Genomic DNA, 23,139 nt, shown 5'->3' with positions numbered 1-23,139 from the left:
GTAAGTGTAATTATACTATATCATGTGCATTGTAGAAACTTTTTTTAGAAAATACAAATTATAGAAAAATGCAGCCTTTCTGTATATAGTACTGTAATTCTATAAATGGCGATGACTTTTAATTAATATCAAATGATGAATAATGAGGAAATAATACCACTCACAACCATTTAACATTTTAATATATTTTTCTCGGATTGCTTAAGATATATTTGGTCTGTGATGTTCTAGTTGGTGTGTTTCAAAACCGTATTTTTAACAATATTGTTCTAGATTTTTATATGATATGGCTCCTCATTTTATATGATAGTGGCTAAAATTCATGCACTAACAAACATATGAAATATTTTGAAATAAATTATAGTTTTAGATTACAATTTCACTGTCCCTTTGTTCCTCTAGGTGGCTTTTACGGTACTTTTTGATTTGGAAGCGCTTCTGAAGATATGGTGTTTGGGATTTACTGGATATATTAGCTCATCTCTCCACAAATTCGAGCTGCTGCTCGTAATCGGAACCACTCTTCATGTATATCCAGATCTTTATCATTCTCAGTTCACATACTTTCAGGTAATACGAATAATGCCTATTTATCTTGAGAATTTTTTTCTTTCCAGGGAAAATACCAACAACTGTAGTAAATACAAACTTCAAATAGGCCCTATGACATTTTAAATACCAAAAATAGTGCCTTCATTTCATTGTTTTAAAAACTCTGAAAATTCAGAGTAATAAATGGAGATGTTTTACATACAGTTCATAAATCAGCACAGTGTGTAGAAGTACATATTTTATATGTACATGGATATTATGCATCTGTGCCTACATGTAAGATTTTCAACTACACCAGATGTTGTCACACTTTAAAGAGCAGGAAATATGAATTTAATTCCAAGTGTAGTTCTCCCTTCTCAATAAGTCTAAATATGTTTGCTCAACACTAACTTACAGTTGAAATAATAAGAAATAAAACTTACCTTTACAGATTGTAATTAGTCATACTTCATTATTTATGAATTCCTATTACTTTCTTTTTTTTTTTTTTTTTTTTTTTTATTTTTATTTATTTATTTATTTTTAATTTATGGCTATGTTGGGTCTTCGTCTCTGTGCGAGGGCTTTCCCCAGCCGTGGCAAGCGGGGGCCACTCCTCATCGCTGTGCGCGGGCCTCTCACCATCGCGGCCTCTCCTGCTGCGGAGCACAGGCTCCAGACACGCAGGCTCAGCAATTGTGGCTCACGGGCCCAGCCGCTCCGCGGCACGCGGGATCCCCCCAGACCAGGGCTCGAACCCGTGTCCCCTGCATTAGCAGGCAGACTCCCAACCACTGCGCCACCAGGGAAGCCCTCTTTTTTTTTTTTTTTTTTTTTTTTTTTTGCCTATTACTTTCTTTGTGATGATTAAATAACAATACCTATAATTTTTTACTTTGTTTATAATAACTGGATATCTGTTTTTTCAAATGTGATATATTCAATCACATTACTTTATAATTATTCAGTAAACAAAAGTAATTATTACTTATGTTCTTTGTAATTGTTGAATAATAGCAATATGCTGAGCATTCTTTTTAACTACTTGGTCAAAATAGAATATATGTATATGGGATATCTTAATTTTTAAAATCTCAAGTATAGTCATTTTTCTGACTCGAAATTGGTCATTTGTATAATTTATCATGTAAGTATCAGAAGTTGCATTGTTTTCTTCATAGATATTATAAAATAGTTGGAGAATAAAATGGCAGTAGAATTTTTAAAGAAACAATTCAGAGAAACAAGATTCTAACTCCTTAGATGAAAGAAAATGCATTCCAACTTCACTGAACTTACTTATTGATGATACCAAAGCCATCATTTTCAGAGCAGTATTAACATCAAGTGCCCGATTGTGACCTGAAACTCAGCACTCCTGATACCTGGGAGAAAAGACATGAAAATACAATTCACAAAAATGAAAAACATACCCCACAAACACACGTGAAAAGCTGAGCCTCTCGTTATCACAGGCAAGCATGCTGAACTCACAGAGGGTATCATGGTTCAAGCTTTCAGTACCGTCAACATCTTTGAACAAAAATCCCTTGCCACTGGTTGGGTTATATCCTCAGCCTTGGTTATCATAGGTGAGATGCCTGGGGCAAGAGACATACACATGTTTGAAACTCTTAATACAAAATATGCTTTCCAAACATTTGTGTCATTATATGCTCTTGGGCACTGCTGTCTAGATTCACAAAATCAACATGAGCATTTAGTACCTACATTAGAGAATCATTGTACATAATTACAGAAAATATGCCTCAGAGTCAAAATTACAACATACCTTTTTTCCAAACCTATTAAATTAGGAAAGACATCAAAGCCTATTTCAGCAAGGGTACCGTATAAAATATATTCAGGGCTTTAAAATTCTTATCATTTCTCATAGATAATTTTTCAGTGAAAAGTTACAAATAGGTCAGAATTTTTCACACAAAGATATTCACTCTAGAATTGTTTATGAGAGAAAAAAATGGGAACTGTTTAAGTGGTAAGCATATGAGGAATAGCTTAGTAACTCATATGCAAATTTGACCATAAAAATAATTATGATGAATTTGTAGTAACTTAGAGATATGATTGTTCTATTTAAATGCAAAACAGTATAAAATTATATAACATGTATAGCTACATATCCATACTATATATAACATATATAGCTCTATATATGTATGTAAAATACCTATAAATGAAAAAATGACTGGAAAGAAATAAACCAAATTATTACAAATGATTAAAAGTCACCACCTCTGGGTTGGTTTTTTTTTCGGCTGCGTGGCTTATGGGGTTTTTAGTTCCCCAACCAGGGATCGAACTGGGACCCTCAGCAGTGAGAGCACGGAGTCCTAACCACTAGGTTTTTTCTTCTACTCTGTTTTTCACAAAGTATCTAAAATCAGTGTGCATGGCTCCAATCGTTTTATATATAGAGATATAGCTATAGATACAGTCACAATACAAGGTCAGTGAAGTTAGCAATTTTAATGTCTGTATAATTTGTAATAGTTTATGTTAATAGTTGAGTGATTTTCATTTGTATCTCTCTATACACGGCCAAGTTTATATTTGTCTAATGAGATAAACACTGTCTCAGTAATTTTGTGCCTAAAAGCTAAATCTCTCAAGAAACTTAGATGTCACAAGGATTTTTGCAAATTCACATCTGGAGAACCCACTGTACTGAACAGATTGGCTCCTTATGGGCTGACTTTGATCTCCCCTGTTGGTCCTCACGCTTGCTTCTCATCTCACTTGACCTTCCTTCATCGTGCTGGCAGCAGTTCTTCCCGTAGTGAATGTCACATTATTCATATCTAAATGAAGTCAACAATTTAGTACAAAATGTCTCCCTTTATATCAGTTATCTCTGAGAGTTGGGTGTTATCCATCTCTTTATTCAGATGAGATTTCCTGAGTACCTACTATGTGCCAGGGACTGTTCCAGATCCTGAGGGCAGAGAAGTGAACAAGGCAGAGAAAATGCCCACCTCGGGAAGCTTGCATTCTAGAGGGCAAACAGTTCATACACAAGTACACACAAGTACACAAGTACAAGTGCATGAAAGGAATGCGAGTACAGGAAATGCCATCCAGGAGAAACAAGCTGAGTGAAAAGGATAGAAGTTGTAGGGTGAGGGTGCTATTTTAGATAAGTTTGTTCAGGGAAGCCCTCTTTGAAGAGGGGGCATTTGGGCAGAGAAGGAGCGAACCTTGAGAAGGTCTGGGTGGACGTATTCCAGGTAGAGGGAACTACATGGCACCTGTCCTAAGGAGAACACATGCTTGATGGAGTGAACATAGGGCATATTACAGGGAGTAATAAAGTCTTCACAAAATGCTTTGGTTCTGACATAGCAAGGTGATGACACCGGCTGGTATTTATTGTGCACCTACTATGTGCCAGGCACTCTGCCGAGTGCATGGCTTCATTTGTTTCTCGTTAGAGAATAAACTGTTTTGATAGAGTGTAAACTGCGATCCCTAGAGACTGAATAACTCACCCAAGACCACATAACTAGCAAATGGTGGAAACTCGTTCTCAGGAAGTTTAATCTTATATTCATATTCTTAACCACGCAATTGCTACAGTATCTCACTATTAATCAGCAGAGTGACCTTTAGCAACAGACTTAGAAATGTGACCAGGAAAATGTGCTTTGGAAGCAACCACAAAATGTCCTGCAGTGCTTATCTTTGAATGTATGGTTTACTTTATTTCGTATCTGTAGGAACACAGAATCAAAAGGCTTTATTGGGTAGACAGAGTGAAAAGCATACTTATCCCCAAATAAATGAAAAGGCATAATTAGAGTCACCGATAAGGATTTTGCCTTTCCACAGATGCAGGCCTACCCCTTTGAAAATGCTGATCAAATCACCAATGTGGGAATTGTGTTATGTTTCTTCCAGCTAATGAAATATTAATTTATCAAAATTGCACAGATGTGCATAGACTGTTTTTATTAGAATTTGAGACAGGACTCAAGATTACTTAGGCAATCTTTTAAATATGATTTTAATGCAAGTGGAGAAAACACAAGGTACTGAAATTTGAGCAATAAACCAGTTGAATTGTTCCTGTAAACTTTTCCTGGACTCAGCTGTTTAACTATTAGATACTGAATCATTTATGTCTAAGAATAAATAAAAGTGTAAAATCTTTTCATATTATTATTCTGGATGTTACTATTTTAATAGTTCTTATGATAAAGCTGTTTGCTTGTTATTTGGGAAGATGATCCAAGTGTAATATGTTCTGATTTGGAAATGTATGTTAAGAATTATAGCGGGAAAAACTAGTAGCTTAACCATGCCTGTGGTATAATGTTTAATTTGAACAATATAATTTCTCACATAAATTTTCTTCTTTAAGTATTGTGTTAAGTATTTTAAATGAGCATGAAGGAAATCTACATTTTCTCAACTTCTTTAAACATTTGTCCATTAGTTTATGAGACGTGCAGCTACAACCCATACTATTGATATTTGTGTTCTGCAGACAGTAAGAATACGGTTCACCATTAGTAGTTCCTGTTAATTCAGAGTCTGGGGGTAGCGGGTAAATGTGGCTTCAGGGATGGCCAAATTCAGAGGCTAACATGGTATTATTGGGACCCCGTCCCTTTCTCCACTCACCTTGCTTCTGTGTTGGTATCATTTTTAAGCTCTCTTTGTCCATGTGGTGGCTAAAATGGCTCCCAGAAGCTCAGGGCTTATGTGGCTCTTACAGTAACTCCAGTTGGGGCTAAAAAATAGGACACCTCTCACAGGTCCCACAAAAGTTCTGATGACTGAGGTCATTGTGAATACCCTGGCCAGGCCTGGATCATGGGGGTCAGGGAGTCCCTTCTGGACCTCATAGACTAAGAGCAGAGTGGGAATGATTTGCCAAAGGAAAATCAGGAGGATTAGGAAGCTAGGGTTGCTGGAAAAATCCAAACGCATGTTATTCTGTGTAAAAATTTAAATCTAGGTTTTTAAAGCATTTCCTCTTCCTTACTGTATTCTTTCTTCTCCTGAGAAGCCTTTACAGACACCTTAAGCTCTTATTGATATCGAACCATCTTGGACTACCATTCTACTTATCATCTTTCATTTATACCAAGACCACAATTTTCCTATTTTAATATCTCTAAACTGGGATGTGTCTTATAATCGGTGGTGTGTTATACTTTAATTGGCGGCATTTTTCAATTTCTCAGTGGTACATAAAAAAGTCGATGGCATCTTAGACTTGTTGAAAAATGCTACTTTTCCATACTTTATACTTCAACTTTTAATTATATTCTACTTTATATTTTTAATGGATATGCCCTTAAGAGCTGTGCCTGTGTATTATACTCCCTTTGTAACACTAATAGCCATTGAATCTTATTTGTCCAACACAGTGTTTGGCACATAATAATATTCGTTAAGTGAATAAGAAAATTAATTAGTTATGGGTGGGAGTTTTTGCATATATATATATATATATATATATATATATATATGCAAAACATTTAAACGTGTGTGTGTTTAGATAACCAGCTGAGCACGTATAACAAAGTTCTAAAAAATACAGGACTTGCGTAAGATAGAAGTGTGTTTCTCTCCAGTTGGTGGGAGCCCAGGGCAAGTAGGTGGCTCTGCTCCCCAGGGCCATCCAGAAAGCAGGCCTGTTGGGTTGGACCGAATCTATCATCTTCTATACGAGGCTTCTATTTTTGTTCCAAAGGGACAGTTACAGTTGTTTTAATTTCCCAGCCAGAGGAAGGTATAAAAAGAGTGTCCAGGGCAAATTTATTTAATTTAAAGTGCAAAAATCACTTCTTTTCTCATTCCATAGGTCTGAACCTAGTCCGGCCACAACTAGATAAAAGTGGGGCTGGAAAATGCAGTCTGTAGCCTTGCTAGGCTAAAATTCAGCAAGTTCTATTAATTAAAGGAAGGATAGCATGGATCTTAGAGTAGCAGTCTCAGCCATGAGTAAAGACTCCTTGATAGATGGATTTTTTAAATTTCCTTTTGAATGTACAGTAATCCCTAGGAAAGTTTGTTTTATGAGACAATGAACATGCCTAATATTGAACTAATGTTTTCTTTAATATTTGAACATTAGAACAAATGTCAATTTTATTTCAACAGTATGTGTTAATTAATGCCACTTTGAATTATCACATCATATATTAAAACACTGAGTTGTCACCATTTTCCTTCCTTCATTCCTTTGGGATTTATTGAGTTCTTGCTATATGGCAGTCACTGAGCTACTGATAGCTTAGTTATTAAATTGTTTTATCGCTAAATGCGATTTTATAGAGTGCTATGAAAAATGAGATTTTAGTATGAACTTATTTTAGATTCAGTATAAATAAACAATTGAGTGTGTGTGTTTTTCTCTCCCACAATAGGTTCTTCGGGTAGTTCGGCTTATTAAAATTTCACCTGCATTAGAAGACTTCGTGTACAAGATATTTGGTCCTGGAAAAAAGCTCGGAAGTTTGGTTGTGTTTACTGCCAGCCTCTTGATTGTTATGTCAGCAATTAGTTTGCAGATGTTCTGCTTTGTCGAAGAGCTGGATAGATTTACAACATTTCCAAGGGTAAGAACAAAAAATGCAGTCAGTTTAATTCAGTTATTCTGAATTAATATCAAAGTAATTTCACTTTAACAGTGGTTTTAAAATATTGTCTTTTTTATAACTTGGAGTAATTCAGTTTTAATATTCACAGTGGTCTTTTCTGCAGAATACAGGTGTTTGAGCACATTTTCAGCATTGTCAGATTATGTGTCAATTCTAAAATTCTGGAAATAATCTAATAGAATGAGATGCAGAAACCAGTAAAGATGGAAGATAGGGTTCTTAGTACCTATAAATGAAAATATAGCAGAACTTTAAAATTAATAATTTAAAAATGTTTAAAGTTTGCTTTTATGTAAAGTTTGCTTTTATGTGTTTGTGAGAGTTAACATTTTAAATCTGTTTTACAGTTCATATATATATATATATATATTTAAGCTTATTTATTTATTTATTTATTTATTTATTTATTTATTTTGGCTGTGTTGGGTCTTCGTTTCTGTGTGAGGGCTTTCTCCAGTTGCGGCGAGCGGGGGCCACTCTTCATCAGGGTGCGCGGGACTCTCACTATCGCGGCCTCTCTTTTTGCGGAGCGCAGGCTCCAGACGCGCAGGCTCAGTAGTTGTGGCTCACGGGCCTAGTTGCTCCGCGGCACTTGGGATCTTCCCAGACCAGGGCTCGAACCCGTGTCCCCTGCATTGGCAGGCAGATTCCCAACCACTGCACCACCAGGGAAGCACCAGTTCATATATATTTTTATGTCAGGCATGATCTAGAAAGAAATTTTGATTTTCAATATATAAATTTCATAAACTCTTCAGATTTGAAGTGTCTTTAAAAGATCATCTAGTTCATAACTCTATTCTTGTTAGAATTCACTTAGGCTAAAAAGAAAGTTAAAAACCAATCAATCCATAAAGAACTTGTGTAGAAGATACAACACCTAATCAGAAGGATTCTGAAATTTAACTCCATATGGATTTAGAAATATGAAAAAATATAATGACCAAGGCAAAGAATATATATAGATATTTTTATAGCCTTGGGGTAAGAATAACATATATGTTTTTAAAAAATAAGCTTTGAGGGCAAATGTGTCTGTAACATAACAGATAGACTAATATAGCCTGGGTTATTTTTTTTAATTTTAACAGATAGACTAATATACTCTGGGTTATTACTTTTTTAAATCTTGTACTAAATGTGTTACTCATTGCCAAGCATTTGTTGAGTGCCTATCAAGAGCCAGGCCGTGTTGGCCATCCTGAGACATAAACAATTAAGTTCCTAGTCTTCAAGTATTCTCAGTTGATGGTGGGTAACCAATAAGTAGACATAAAACATGACGGGCTTTGATAAAGGCAAACACAAGGTGCTCTGGGAACCCAGAGGTGAGGTCCATAACCAGGAATGGAAGAATCCAGGAGGACTCCCTGGAAGAGGAAGTTAGTGAGGAACAGCTGGATGGAGCCAGATGAAGTGCACAGAGAACAGTGTTCTGGGTCATGGGGACAGCCTGTGCTGAAGGTTGAACTGAGCTGTGTCTTGTTCCAGAACTTAAATGAGAAAGGACAGCCGCTGACAAGAGGCGGACATAAAGCCAAGGAACTTTTAAGTTGGTGAAAGCGTGATCACAATTAAATGCCAGTGAGAGAGTGCAAGGAGAGGGCAATAAAGATGTGTGAGCTAAAGAGGATGCTGGCAGAAGGTTCCCGAAGGCAGCCTGCAGGGCACTGGCGCAGGGCAGGTGTCGAGGTGGTCTTGTAGGACAGCAAGCCGAGCCGAAAGGCACAGCGAGCCTTGGTTCACTTTCAGCCACAGTGCAGGCAACAGGCAGGAACCGGCACCGCTGCCCAGGTCCCGTTCTGCCCACTGGGCAGCGCTGGGTGAGGGGCAGGTGGGCCAGCCCTGGCACGGTGATGAGGGAGGGATCTTTGCCCAGGAGCCCTGAACAAAGCTCCTGCCCTTTTAGGAACCAGGGAGGGGGTACGGGTATGACTAGAGGAAGGGCTAGAAGTGAAAATGTACCGAGTCAGGATGGAGAGAAGTGCCTCAGCTGAGGCCCCCGCGTGGGGAGATTTCCGAGCAGAGGCACGCGGGCCGGGAATGCCGCTGTGCACAGGAGCGGGGCAGCCTGGGGGCCGAGTCCTTGCCTGAAACTCCCTGCAGACACTGCAGTGCCCAGCTGCGCCCCAAGACTGTGGGGGGGGGGTGCAGCTTCCCTCCCCTCCCCGTGAGCCTGCCGGGCAAAGCCTGGTCCCTGGCCGTGGTCGGGTCACTTAGGATCGGCCTGGAGCCAGACTCCTCTACAGTGGGACCAGCTCTTCCTCCAGGGACAGAGAGATGTAAGCAAAGATGACAGTGCTGTCGTCAAGGCCACCTTCTCTTAGGCTGCCCCTTCACTGCCCCCTCACTGGGTAAACATAGAGGGCAGACTGCCATCCTCATTATCATGACCGTCCAGCCCTCAGGCCAGTTTAGTTCAGCTCCCTCTAAGGGTCAGCCACTGTTCCAGGCCCGGGGTGGGGAAGGGGTACTAGATGGTAGCAACCCTTTATTTATTACACAGACCTATCTGAATTTCATACCTTATCTTCATTTTTTGCCCTTTCCTCTCATTTCACCCCACCAACTTTATATCCTTTACCCAAAACCTCTTTGAGCCAGATGATTTTTGGAGTGCAGAATATTCTAGATATTGTAAGGGTGATATCACCCTCCACAGCTGTCTGAATCAGCACCCTATAACCAACACATTAATATTTCTCTAGCAAAACATCAACGTTCAAAGAAGGGTAAATAAAGACAATAAATAAGACTTAGGTCAGATCAGACTTTTGCCACTAAATGAGCTACCAACAAAACCAAACAAAACACCTTTGGGTATTTTCAAAATGTTTTGAATACTGAAGCTGTGAATAAGGGCTGTGGGCCTGCATATGAAAGCATCGTGGATAAGAGTCTGTACTTCCTGCTCCATCGCTTTTTAGTTATATGACACCAAATGAATTATTCTTTAAGCTTTTATTTTTTCACACCTAAAATACAGGCAAAAATGGTATTTTCCTCATAGCATTGTGTGTGTTGAATGATAAACAAAAACGACCCAACTCTGGGTTTAGAAAGCATTAAAAAAAGTGATATCCTATATAATATATTTGAAATTGGCATAATACAGAGGCTACTCTGTATTAAAGACAAGGCTGCTTTAGATCCAGGCCTGCCTTAGCCCCTTGGGATTTGCTCTAATTTTCCAGCCATAATTGTAATCAAGTAGCATTGTATTTTCAGGTCTCCAATTACTCAATTGTGCTTTTCCGCCTGATTACTGTGACCACCTTAATGAAAGCTGCCAGCGACTATGGGGCCCCTAATCAGTTATACAGCAGCTGACAGCGTTGACACGGGAAGTGACTAGATTTCTCCTTGCATATGAACGCAATGAAGAGTTAAATTCCTGAAACATAATCAAATCTTGCAAGAAATGTTAAAAAGGTTACAGTTACAAAAAGCCATCATTATCATTCCCAGCCAAATAAAGCATCATCCGTTGGTGGCACTTGCCTGATATGAAATGATCAGGAAAGGTGATTAGAAACACAGGGCAGACGATGCTAGATTTTTGCGGGTCTTGCCCCCTTCCATTCTCATGGGACATCTCCCTCATTACTCAGTGGCTGGGTGTTGAGGTAGGTTGGATAATTATATTATTAGCCAAAGCACAGCATATTAGGAGAACAGATTTTCTGTAAGAAAAACCACGTGATCCATCCCAATGCAAAATCGGAACTTTTAAAATCAGCAATTGTTTCTATTATCTTTACTTGGATCCACTCCGTCTTGGAGGCTAGCAACCCCCATCACACACAGGGCCATGGGATGCAGGAAGTAACTGCGGGAAGGCGTGAGAGGCTCAAGAGAGGACCGGTCATGAAGAGAGGAGCGTTCTTGGCGAAGGGGACCCAGCATCTGTGCCCGGGAGGTCATTCCTCTGGCTGTTTCTGGAACCTGACCTTGACCCAGCCATCCGGGGGGGCGGGTATAGTCTCTCTAGAGAAATAGGACTAGATGTAAAACCCAACACTGGTTTGATTGGACCTGATTCTATCCTGGGCTCCAGCAACCTGCTGTGAGACCCCTCTAAGAGGAGCTGACATGGACCTGGGAAGCTGGTTTCCCTTCCAAATCCCAAGAAGAGAACCCTGGAGGGGCAGAGGGGCATAGGAGACAACAGCGACCCGGGCACAGTAAGTAACCGCTCAGTGCGGTGACCCTCTGGTGCAGCTCCACCCACACTGGAAGACCCCGGGTGCTTCTGGAGATACTCAAAGGTGGAAGGATGCTAAAGGGATTAGGATTAATCCACCGGTTCTCCAGCGACCACACTGCAGCCTGTGCTCCATTGGCAGTAAAACTGATCCTTCTTCGATGTAAATTGTCTCATGACACTCTCCTATTTAAACTGCTTCAAGATTCTCCTTTCCCTCAAGATAACAAACATTTTAATAGGGTTTTCAGTATCTTTCCCTCTCTGGCCCCATTTACCTCTTTGGGCTCATATTTCAGGATTTCCCCCAACACACCTTTCAAAGGCAGAGATGGTGTCTACCTTTTTTTTTTTTTTTATTTTTTAGCCACGCAGCATGTGGGATCTTAGTTCCCAGACCAGGGATCGAATCTGTACCCCCTGCAGTGGAAGCTTGGAGTCTTAACCACTGTACCACCAGGGAAGTCCTAACGGCGTCTATCTTGCTCACTTAAATCCTCCATGTTTAGCACAATCCTTGCCACAGGGTAGCTGGTGAATAGGTGTTTGGATGAAGAATGAATAATCGTCCTGGACCAAAACAAACCTCTCCGATCCTTCCACACTGTATCAGGCTCAACAGGACAGATGCCTTCTTCTGCCGTTGTCTATAGCTCCGAGACCCCTGTCAGCCTCCGTCACTGCCCTTACCCTCATCCCATCAGCAATGTCTGCATAATTCTGTCTGAATGCTTTGGCTGCAAGTAGCAGAAAATTGACTCCAACTAACTTAAACAATTAGTAAATTTATCTCACAAAATTCAAGGGATTAGGTAGACTTCAGGAAGCCAGGACTCTGGGTCTTTCACTGAAATTCTCTCAGTTGTTGTCATGGGTTAACTTATGTGCCCCCAAAAGATGTGTTGAAATCCTAACCCTCAGTACTCCCAAAATGTGACCTTATTTGGAAATAGAGATAATCAAGTTAAAATGAGGTCATTAGGGTGAACCCTAATCCAATATGACTGATATTCTATAAAAAGGGGAGATTTTGACACCGAGACAGACATACACAGAGAGAAGACAATGTGACACACATGGGGAAGACGGCCATGTGATTGTCATGACATCTACAAGCCAAGGACCTCCAAGGATTGTCAGCAAGCACCCAAAGCAGAAGAGGCAAGGAGAATCCTTCAGAGGGAGCGAGGTGCTGCCGACACCTTGATTTCTGATTGCTAGCCTCCAGAGCTGTGAGATAATACATTCCCACTGCTTGAAGCCACCCAGCTTTGGGTACCAGCAGCCCTAGCAAAGCAAAGCAGTTTCCTTGTCCATGTGTTGTCTTCATGTGTTAACAAAACGGATGCAACATTTTCAGGCTTCGTGATAAAATCTAGAAGAAGGAGGGTCACCTCCACCCAGATCTCCTTCTTAGAATCAAGGACACCTTTCCCAGTCCCTTCTCCCTCCCCCTGCCCCCCAGCAAACCAGCTTTCATCTCTCATCCGGCAGGATTGGGTCACTTGGTCACTACTAAATGAATCGCTGGCAAGATGGCTAGAGTCAAGGTGATTGGCTTGGATTCATCATAGGGGAAGAAATGGATACTGGGGAGACAACCACAGAAGCCACTACAATGGTCAGACCCAAAACCTGGACGAGATTTCTCTCGCTCATTTCTGCCTCTGAAGCTCCCATATGCCCTGTGCAAACAGGCTGTGTAGATAGACACGGAGTAGGAGGAGGGCTGGTGTTTAATTCCTCTCCCGGAAGCATCTGGGTCCCAGCTCCTTTCCAAGATGCCCAAATAGGACTTGCCAAGCAGCCAGCATAGGGCCTGGCACATAGTGGGTTCCTGCTTCCCATCTTTATGGTTACTTCTGTCGCACACCATCGACACGTATGCAAGGTCTCATCCTCTTTACTAGACTGCAAGTAGCTTGAAGTTGGCAGCGCTGCGCTCTTCTCTCCTGACACCTCTCAGAGCACTTATTAACACTGTGTCATGGGATCTGCAGCTTCAGGACGCTGAGACAGAGAGGAAACAGCCAGAGGAACCTCAGCATAAACCCCGTGAGAGGGAGCAAAGGAGCCTGAATGTTTTCAGTGGGAAAAAAAGGAATGACATATGGACACAGTTTAATAAAACAACTTTGTCATCTCAAGCCAATAACTTTCTCTTCTAATTTGGACAAAACAGACACACTGCTAAGTAGAAATAAGATGAAGTCCTGCTCTGAGGCAGTATCCTGCCGTTCCTGTTTTGTTGGGACTAATAGGTTGTATTATAAGGAGAACAATTAGATTAGCTTTTCATGAAGGAAAAGCCCATACAGGTCATGAGACAGGTTGCTATAGGCAAGAGCCACATCTCTCTGTAACAAAGACAAAAACAGTTTGCATTTTCTCCTGGTTGCCCGACAAAAGCTCATGTGCGCAATTTCACCACTGTTTCTGTTCTGTTTATCCCTCTACTTAGTATATGAAGAAACTTTCTTCTATGTTGCTAAAATACTTGCAATAAACATCCCCTGTAGATCTTTAAATAGCTCAATATCTTTATTCCTTTTAATTTCCTACTAAAATAACAATAAGCAGACCTCATTTGTTTTGCATTCCTACAAATGGGGATAGTTTTTATTCATAAAGAATACACTACCCTCCATAATACAGGTTACTTGAATTTTAATACTGTTTATTTGATATGTTTTCTTAATTTGCATTCTCTAAATGCTAATTACTTGCTCTGTTGAATTTTCACTTATAAAACCATGTCCAAAGCAGTTAAAGAATATAAGCAGTCAATACTATAAAACACTTAATTACAAATTAACTTCCCTGTTTCCTCTCACAACCAGAATGGCTAATCAGGCTTTCAGTTGCATTGAAAGAATTACTGAGAAATTTGAAGAAACAACTTGCCCCTTAATTTTTTTCAGCATTTGCCAGATGAAGAGAGTTTGACTACGTTTTTAATCAATTCAGGGTTTACCTTATCTTCAAAAGGATAATTAGTTCAATCTATATTGCCGAAATCTTTATTAATTTTTGTTTTTTATTGTTTGGTCTTCCATGTATTTTTAATTGTTCATGATATATTTCAGGCATGCAAAGGTATATAAAGAATAATAAAATGTATTCTTCCGTGGCCATATGCGGTTCAAAAAGCAGATTAGCAATGGATCTGAAGTCCCTGAGCACATGCCCCTCATCCCTCCCCTCCCTTTCCCATAGAGAACCACTCTTCTGAACTTGATGTTTGTCCTTAGTACATCCCTTTATGCCCTGAGTGCATATATAGGCATCAGCTGAGAATCACATATCTTTTTGCGTAATTTAAACCTGCCTCATGTGGTCTCATACTGCACTGTTTCTTCTGCTAATTGCGTTTTTTGCTCAACACTGTTTGTGAGATTTACCAATATGAGTACTTGTAGCTATATTTTATTTATTTCCCTTGGGGTATAATATACAACTATACATTGCACCATATTATATATATATATACAGAGAGAGAGCACTATTCAGAGAAACACTGCCCAATTTATTTTCCCGTTCTCCCGTGTGGTAGGTGAATTCTAAAATGGGTTTCCAGGACATCTGACCCTCTGCATAATCTTTTCCCTTTGGGTTTGGGCAGGACTTGTGAATATGATGGGATTTCACTCCTGGGAATAGGTTGCTAATGATAGAACTGGAGTGAATCAAAAAGGAGGTTATCTTGGGTGGGCCTGACCTAATCAGAGGAGCTGGGCCCTTTCTGAAGAGAATGATTCAGAACAAGAGAGGGTCTCCAGTTGGCCTTGGACAAGTAAGCTGCCATGTTGTGAAGGGCCATGTGGCTAGGACCTGAGGGTGGCTTCTGGGGGCTGTGAGCAAGAAACCAGGACCCTCAGGCCTACAACCACAGGAAGAGAATTCTGATAACAACCCGAATGAGGGTAGAAGACCCCAAGTTCCAGATGAGACCGCAGCCCAACCTACACCCTGATTTCAGCATCTGAGACCCTGAGCAGGCAACCCAATTACACCCCGCCCACACCTCTGACCTACAGAAACTGTGAGATAATCAGTGAGTGTTGTTTTAAGCCATTACATTTGTGGTTTGTTACACAGAAATAGAAAACTAATGCATGCAGGTTTGAGAGGTGTGTTTCTAATATTTTGTGAATCCAAATAGCGCTGCTCTGAACATTGCATGTTAACTTGCACAGATCTGAACTCTGCACTTGTGAAATTCTGCACGTGTGAAAATACCGTTAGGGTGTGAAGCTAAGACTGGAATTGCTGGGTCTTAGAATAAAGATATCTTCAGCTTTAATAGATAGTGATCAACTTGCATTCCAAAGTACTTTTACCAGTTTATCTGGCATCTGTAATATATGAGAATGTTCTCAGCTTCAACTCAGCAATATTTGGTCTTGTCAGGCTTTGTTTGGCTTTTAAACATTTAGCTCTTCGTTTAACCTGAATTGATTTTTGTGGCTGCTGTAATAAGATAGGGAACAATCTTATTTGTCTAACCCATTGTCACAGTACCATTTATTGACTGGTCTATCCATTCCCCACGGTTCTGTGGTGCCAGCTGTGTCATCATACGATTCCACATGTGTGTGCCCAAGTCAAGTCACACATGCTCCCTTTTCATCTCCTTTTGCCATTGAATTTTTTTCTGGTCAGCCTCCAGTGAAGCCCAGTAAATATCCAGCTTAGCAATCTCCACCTTTCAAGGGTCCATGACTTTGCCCCTTGTGTGACGTGACATTAAAAACCAAAGTCTAGAAGAGCTCATAAATCCCCTAGGGAAGGTGCCTTTTCTTGACTCAAGCTGCCCGTTAGTTTTTGTTCCTGGAGTTTCCATTATATTCCTGCATCTTAACTAGGCCTTTTAAAGGATGTCTGTTGCATGTTGTCCAGAATTTCCTATGGTTTTTAAATCATTTTTTCTCATGTACGATCAGACACTGAGGTTCTGTTATAAATTTTTGAGACAAAAAAGGAAAGAAGAAAACCACTCTGTTGACTATCTTTCAGATAGATAGCTTTATTTTTTTTTCTATGGGCACAACCCGAGGCCAGGCATCCTAGCGTCTGCTTTCCCCATCTGCAGCCTCACATCTCTCTGCATTTGTTTGCATTACAGATATTATCTCCACTTTGATTCTTTTTTTTAATTGAGATTTTATTTTTATTTATTTATTTATTTAAATTTTATTTTTTGGCCGTGCCGCACAGCATGTGGGATCTTAGATCCCCGACCAGGGATCGAACCTGCGCCCCCTGCATTGGGAGCACGGAGTCTTAACCACTGGACCGCCAGGGAAGTCCCTCCACTTTTATTCTTATATCCTCATGTTTATACATCTCTGTGTATTTGCTTGCATTACAGATATTATCTCCACTTTGATTCTTATATCTTCATGTTTATACTCCCCTCCCCTCATCTGCTACACCCCTAGAAGTTTTCCACAAATACTGCATACATCCATTCACAGTGAAGACTAAATAGATTGTGTGCCTATTTTGTTGTTGTTTATAATTCAGACAGCATTCTCCATGTGATGGAGCTACGCGGTGGCCCCACATGAACCAACGTACTAACTTTCACTTACAGCAGAGTTGAGCACATAAGGACGAACTCAACTTATCCCCTAGTAGAAACATAAGAAGGAGCTCAAGCCAGAAAGTGAAATGTGCTCCAACAGATGTAGTCAGTTGTAAAGTAATATCAAAGATATCCTGGAGTGTATTTAAAAATTTCCGGGAACCTATTATGCGCTATGTATTGTGCTTCCAACTATCGTTTCATTTTAATAAGAGAGGAAGAGATTGCTTCCAGGGAAGGAAGTCTGCAGAGCTTTGTGAAGAGTTGTCGTCAGGGGTAAATATGATTCCCCAGGAGGATTTGGGTAATGGCATTAAATGAGAGTATTCTATGTAAGGAAAACAGAGTGAGTAAATCAGAGACATGGAGAATCACAGTGTGAAAGGAACTGCAGTGTCGGGCTGGAGCCTGACCATTGGGTGTCTTCCGAGGTTGGGATTGTGACACGGGGGAGCCATTGCAGATTTTTACTTTCTTTGTTATTTTTCCTGGAAAATAGTGGAAGAGCTATTTTGAGGAAGTTTACACTGAAAAAAAAATGTTATTTCTCTGAGGAGGTTTTTCATTGAACAAAACTCACCTTTATTGACCAAAGACAAAAATTTACGATCAGTTGCGGAACTTCTGGCATCTTCAGGGCAGTAGGGGAGGTAATTTTTTATTTTATCTGTGTGACCACTATTGTGTCAAATCTTCCACAGTCTCATAAAGTCAGTCCCATCTGAGGCTTTAATCCAAATTGTCATCCATGCCTGGACATGGCCCTGCAATAGAAACTAGCAATTTGGTTTAAATTTTAAAGTAATGCAATATATAGCTTAATGTAACCACTTCCCTCTTAAAACCTGAAAAATTAACTCTATTTCCTTTCTGCTATAGCATCTGAGGTTCTTTGGCTTCTATTTGAATTTATATTTGTGGTGATTCATCAGTGGCGTAGTGATAAAATACTATCCTGTGCTCTTCCTCTTGGAGGATGATTTTAACGCAGCATGAATCACACAGAAATGGCCATGTCTTTTCCTGTGGCTGTGTGTTGATATCATTTACCACTGAGCTTCAGTATTCAAGGAATTATTACATTTCTTGAATAAAGCATCCTTCTATTCCTACCCCTGATTCCAGAAGCATATTCTTTGGGGGAGAACCTTTTTTTGCACCCTGTCATATTTTGGTAGTTTTCTACCAGTTATCTTGTAACTGAAAGTGGGGTCCGGCTGTTTGCAGCTCAGAAGCCATTAAAGAGGCACGGTTGGTGGAAAGGAAAGTTTTCTTTATTTTGGATGCTGGCAACGGGGGGTGAAGGTGGACTCCTGTGCAAAGGCCGACTCCCCCCACTGACAATCAAGGGGCAAGAGCTTTTATAGGCGGAGGGAGGGGCTCCACGCAGAAACAGCACAGGCAGCTCTGACCGTCATCTTGACATCGGTCATCGGTGGTCTGACCAGTGTCATCTTGATTGTTTTAGGTACAGTTAATCTTCGGTTCCAGGGTCGGTTTGTTCCCATTTCTTTGAGGCCTGTTCTCGGAATTGTAGCAGCTTATGTCATGGCTACAGCCTGGTCATCGTGTAGTTAACTTCTTCCACCTGGCGGGGGTTTCAGTCTCTATTAGACAGCTCACAGGATATGGCTCAGAATATTATCTGCAACCCTTAAGGAGGAACTAAATGTCCTTGACTATGCTTGATGACTAAACTATCATTATTTGGTCTCCTTGGACTGTTTTCCTTTGTTTCTGCATTTTCTCACTTCTCTGATTAAACTTATTCTTTGGCTAAAGTTTTTCCACAAACAAAAGGCAGGCTGAGGACATAGAGGGGCAAGGACCATAGGGTCCTGCTCCGTTTCAATCTTATTTGTAGTTTTCCAACTAGTAGTTACCATATTACATAAATATTATTTTAATAATCAGTCTACTCCATTGCACCAACTTCAAAAACCAGTGAGAGTTGTTAATGAGGAATATGTGTGTGTCTCCTTCAGTTAAGATGAGTTTCTGTGAGCATATTTTCACTGATGAAAAGTTAACTATATTTTAAATACTTCGTTGAGTCTTGCCTACAAAAAAATACAATCTATAGTCAGACATTTCAACTATTCTCTTGTGGTTACATATAATAAAAACAGAACAACAGTAAATATCTTAGAGGATTATTAGAAAGTTTAAAGGATGTAATATATTCAGACTAGTTAACATTTTGCTGACAATGTAACAGGGAATCAACAAGCAGTAGCAGCTAGTGTTTTTCTTAAATAGCGCGGAAATCCAACTTCTTAGCGTGAAACACTAAATTCCTAGCAATAATCACATAGCCCAACATAAAAGGAACCCTCAATAAATCATTGGGCATTAACTGTACAGAAAGCATTCAGTTTTCTGTATTGCACTGAAAGTTTAAAACTCCACCCCCATTCTGGTTTGGACTATTCTTTTTACTCACCCTTTGCAACCTTCAACAAAAATGCAAAAAGTAAAAAATTATAAATAAGATTACTGCTGGAATCTGAAATAGCTTATCATTCACTATTTCACATCTGGGACTAAATGCAGAACCATTTAATGACTGATGTATAGATTCATTCTTTCCCCACTGCCCACCCCTTGGGTACAACTGCTTACCTCTACGGAGGATTCTCTCCAGCCTTCTCGAACATCTTCTCTATGAATCAATGTTAAAACCTTAATGTCCAGGAAACAAGACGGGATAAAAATATACATGTGCATGCGAGTGAGCATGCCTGTAGCTGAGTACATGTGTGTGCAGATGGGGGGTGGTGGGGTGTGAGGGGGCGAAGGGAGCTGTACTAGGCAAGTGGAAGTGGATGGGTTGCATCCCATAATCTTACATTGTGCAATACAAAAGGGGAAAAACAGTACAGGCAGGGACTAGCTACAGAAAGAACCCTGGTAGCTAGTTCAGACTTAAGTCTGTGGTATTGTTTTTGTTGTTATTTTAGTTTTCCATGCGCCATTAATTCAATTCAGAATCTCAGGAATGAGGCAGTGGGCAAAGGTCAAAAATCTCACCTCAATCCAACAGAAATGTACTGGATACATTTCTGAAAGAAAAACTGTAGAAATTTGACAATAAAGCATGCATAGTTACGTGAATGACCAAAAAGAGAATTCCACTAACAATGTAGGCAAATGTCACACTTCGTGTCTCTTTGGATAAGCCATGTCGTTTCAGGTTGATTGAAAAAAAGGAAGTAAAACCAATTGGAGGATTATGGAAAGGTACAACAAAATAAAGGAAAGGGAATACTATCTTGGAGCATGAGGAAGAATGCAAATTTCTGCATTATTCAACTAAATAAATAATAATAGACTTAAATTGCAGGCAATTGAGCAATACACGGAAAGAAATGTTTATTCTATTTTGCCTTAATCCAAAAAGGCTATAATGTATCCAACAAGAATTATACCTAGGTCCAATAAATTTAAGCAGAACTTAAAAGAATTAATCTAAAGGGAAAACAAAATCAAAATTACAGTGGAAGCAAAAACGAAACCTAAAGTTCATCATGAGGGCGTCCATATTTCCTAGAGCAAATATACACCGAAGTGGATTAAACAATGATTATGAGGTAAAAACAAGCTAGTTTCTAGAGAAGCATAATTATCTCTGATTAAGTCTAGAGAAACATTTCACCAGAGGTCATTATTATTAATAATTACTGGATTTAAGTATTTTTACATGTGAGGTCCTTATAGCAAGAACTTTTCATAGATAGACATTTATAGAAAGAAAGAGATACACATATACATACATAGATATCTACATATATGTAATGGAATCCCCAAAACTACCCTGTTAAGGAAGTATTTTCCCCACATTATAGATGCTATTAAAAAAAAAAGCAGTGAGGAGCGTCATCAAAAATCAGTGAGAACCGACAAGAAACTGTATACGGCTACGATAATTAAAAGAGTATGATTTAGGGTTAACATACAGATGAATGGGCAAAGATATATGTTCATTGACAAAAGAAAGGATCACAATGAATGATTAAAAGACTAATTATTAGTAGTAATGTTGGGGATACCAAAGCCCTCTCATACTATGTACCAAAATAACTCCCTGATAAATTAGAACAAGTAAAAATGTAGAAAGCAAAGAAAATACCATCTTTCATCTTAGATGGTCAGGGACTTTTTAGGCCTAGAAGAAGGATACATTTGAATTTTCAAACAAGTCAAAAATAATCACCATAGGTAGTTTTTAAAAACAAAGGAAAATGTGACAGTACAACCATAATTTGTAATACATGTTAGTAAGAACATGTCAAATGGACAAGGTTTGTTCGTTATTTTGGTTTTTGGTTAATGATAATGCTCATTGCCGACAGAAAAGCCTCTCACACATTGCAATTTGTGTAACTTTTCTGAGAATCAGTTTTTCATTATGTATCAAGACACTAAAAAGCATTTTTACTCTTTGATCTAGTAACTGCATTTCTAGAAGTCTACCCCAAGAAAATATCCACAGCGCACACAAAGATCGATCTTCAAAAAAATTGCTCTTTGTAGCATTATTTATCAGTGTGAAAATTTTAAAACAACTTGAATGTCCAATCATAATAGAATGTCTAAGTAAACTTTGAATATGGTGGCATATTATACAGTTACCAAAACTGTATTTTTACAGAATGATTAATGAGGTTAGTCATGAGTGACATAAGTGGTGATGACCAAAAATCAAGCAAAGAACCCTAATACAGCACTATATTTGCAGCTGGATTCAGTTTTGTTTCCGGTACATGTATATCCCTAGGGAAAAATAAACTGGTAGAATTTTCAAATTCTACAACAAATTCTAAAAAGTGCAGTAACTTATTTTATTCTTTATGCCTTTTTGTACTTCCAAATTTTGTACAATGAATGGCTTCCTGGTTTAAAAAAAATGGAGATAGGTAGTAAGTTGGTAGACAGATAGATAGATATAAAAGCTTAATTTATAATTACACATCAGTAAGAAAAATAATTGTCTCATTTTTTAAAATAACAAGAACATTAGCTGATAAAATTTTAAATGAAGGAAAGTATAGACATAGATATAACAGGGATATGCAAGTTGTATAAGACTAATTTCAGTTGTATAATAAGACAAATTTTAGTTTATGACTTATAAAATCAACTTTATTAAATTCAAGTCATTTCAATTAGATATTTATTGGTAAACAACTATCAACTTTATTTTCAAGGCGTTAGAGTACTAAATAAGCACTATCAAGATAGAAGCAAGGTTTTGAAATTTATGTTTGCAATAGAAAAGAGCAGACAATATAATTTGCAGTGAAGCTTCTTATTTGTGAACTTAGATTGAAGAGAAATGAGAAATCAGAGCCCATCAAAAGAGAGCAAAAAATAGGCAAACTATTTCCAAAGTGTGGGGATTTTTAGTATGCAAAAATATAAGCATTTTCTGACTGATGCTGCTTTCTATTTGAAGCCAAATAGGAAAACCTTGTTCTTGGGTATAGTTCTACAAATGGATAGTAAAAAAACACTGGGAACTTTCCTGTGTAGACTCGGTGGTATTTTAGTTACGAAGGTTTTCTGAATAAATCCTCAGTTTTATTTCACAGTGAGACGTACATCTATGTTCTTAGGAGCACTGTCTCTTTTGTATATGTTACTAAATCTCTATTGCACCCAAAGTAAAATATTAACTTTCATCTGCAATTTTATAGCACATATTTGCCAGTGAAATGCATCATTTACATTATGAAAATTTAATATGACTGACATTAGCAAAATCGCTAATTAAGAAATAGGGCATAAATACTTCAAGAAACTTGACAGTCTGTTCTATGAGGAAAATTAATTCAGAAGTCTCCTATTTGCATAAATCTCCAGGTCTCATTTTCACAGCTGTTTGTTCTGTCAGCTAGATGGTTGCATTTCAAAATTATTTTAACATAATCGGTGGGAAGTATACCTTTCAACTAAAAATATCATGCTCTGCAAGAAAGATTGTTAGGGGGAAAATATAAGTTCATTCATTTTACCTCGATCTTGTTTCCTTAAGATAAATGTTTCTAATATACGAACTTTAACATTTAAGTCTTAAATTATTAAAATACTTATATTAAAAGACAGTTGTAATTTCAGATTCTCATGAAATTGAAAAGGTTGTGTCTTTTTCATTTGGAAAAATGGTAACAAGTGAAGCTTAT

General features: G+C 38.8%; 1 protein-coding gene across 7 annotated transcripts in view; it reads left to right on the top strand.

The window, feature by feature from the left end:
- NALCN (sodium leak channel, non-selective) overlaps positions 1 to 23,139 on the top strand; it is a 280,557-nt gene that overhangs the window by 124,182 nt on the left and 133,236 nt on the right. For all 7 annotated transcript variants that reach the window (XR_005017238.1, XM_036831753.1, XM_036831755.1 and 4 more), the window contains 2 exons: positions 403 to 570; positions 6,933 to 7,124. Coding sequence is in view for 6 of the 7 variants with exons in the window: in XM_036831753.1 (XP_036687648.1) it covers positions 403 to 570; positions 6,933 to 7,124 (360 nt within the window). In the remaining variant the exon portion in view is untranslated. The remainder of the gene's footprint in view (positions 1 to 402; positions 571 to 6,932; positions 7,125 to 23,139) is intronic.

This window comes from Balaenoptera musculus, chromosome 18 (assembly GCF_009873245.2).
Source record: "Balaenoptera musculus isolate JJ_BM4_2016_0621 chromosome 18, mBalMus1.pri.v3, whole genome shotgun sequence".
Lineage (NCBI taxonomy): Eukaryota > Metazoa > Chordata > Mammalia > Artiodactyla > Balaenopteridae > Balaenoptera > Balaenoptera musculus.
The sequence above is the reverse complement of the archived record's forward strand: the minus strand, read 5'-3'. Positions and strand labels throughout refer to the sequence as shown.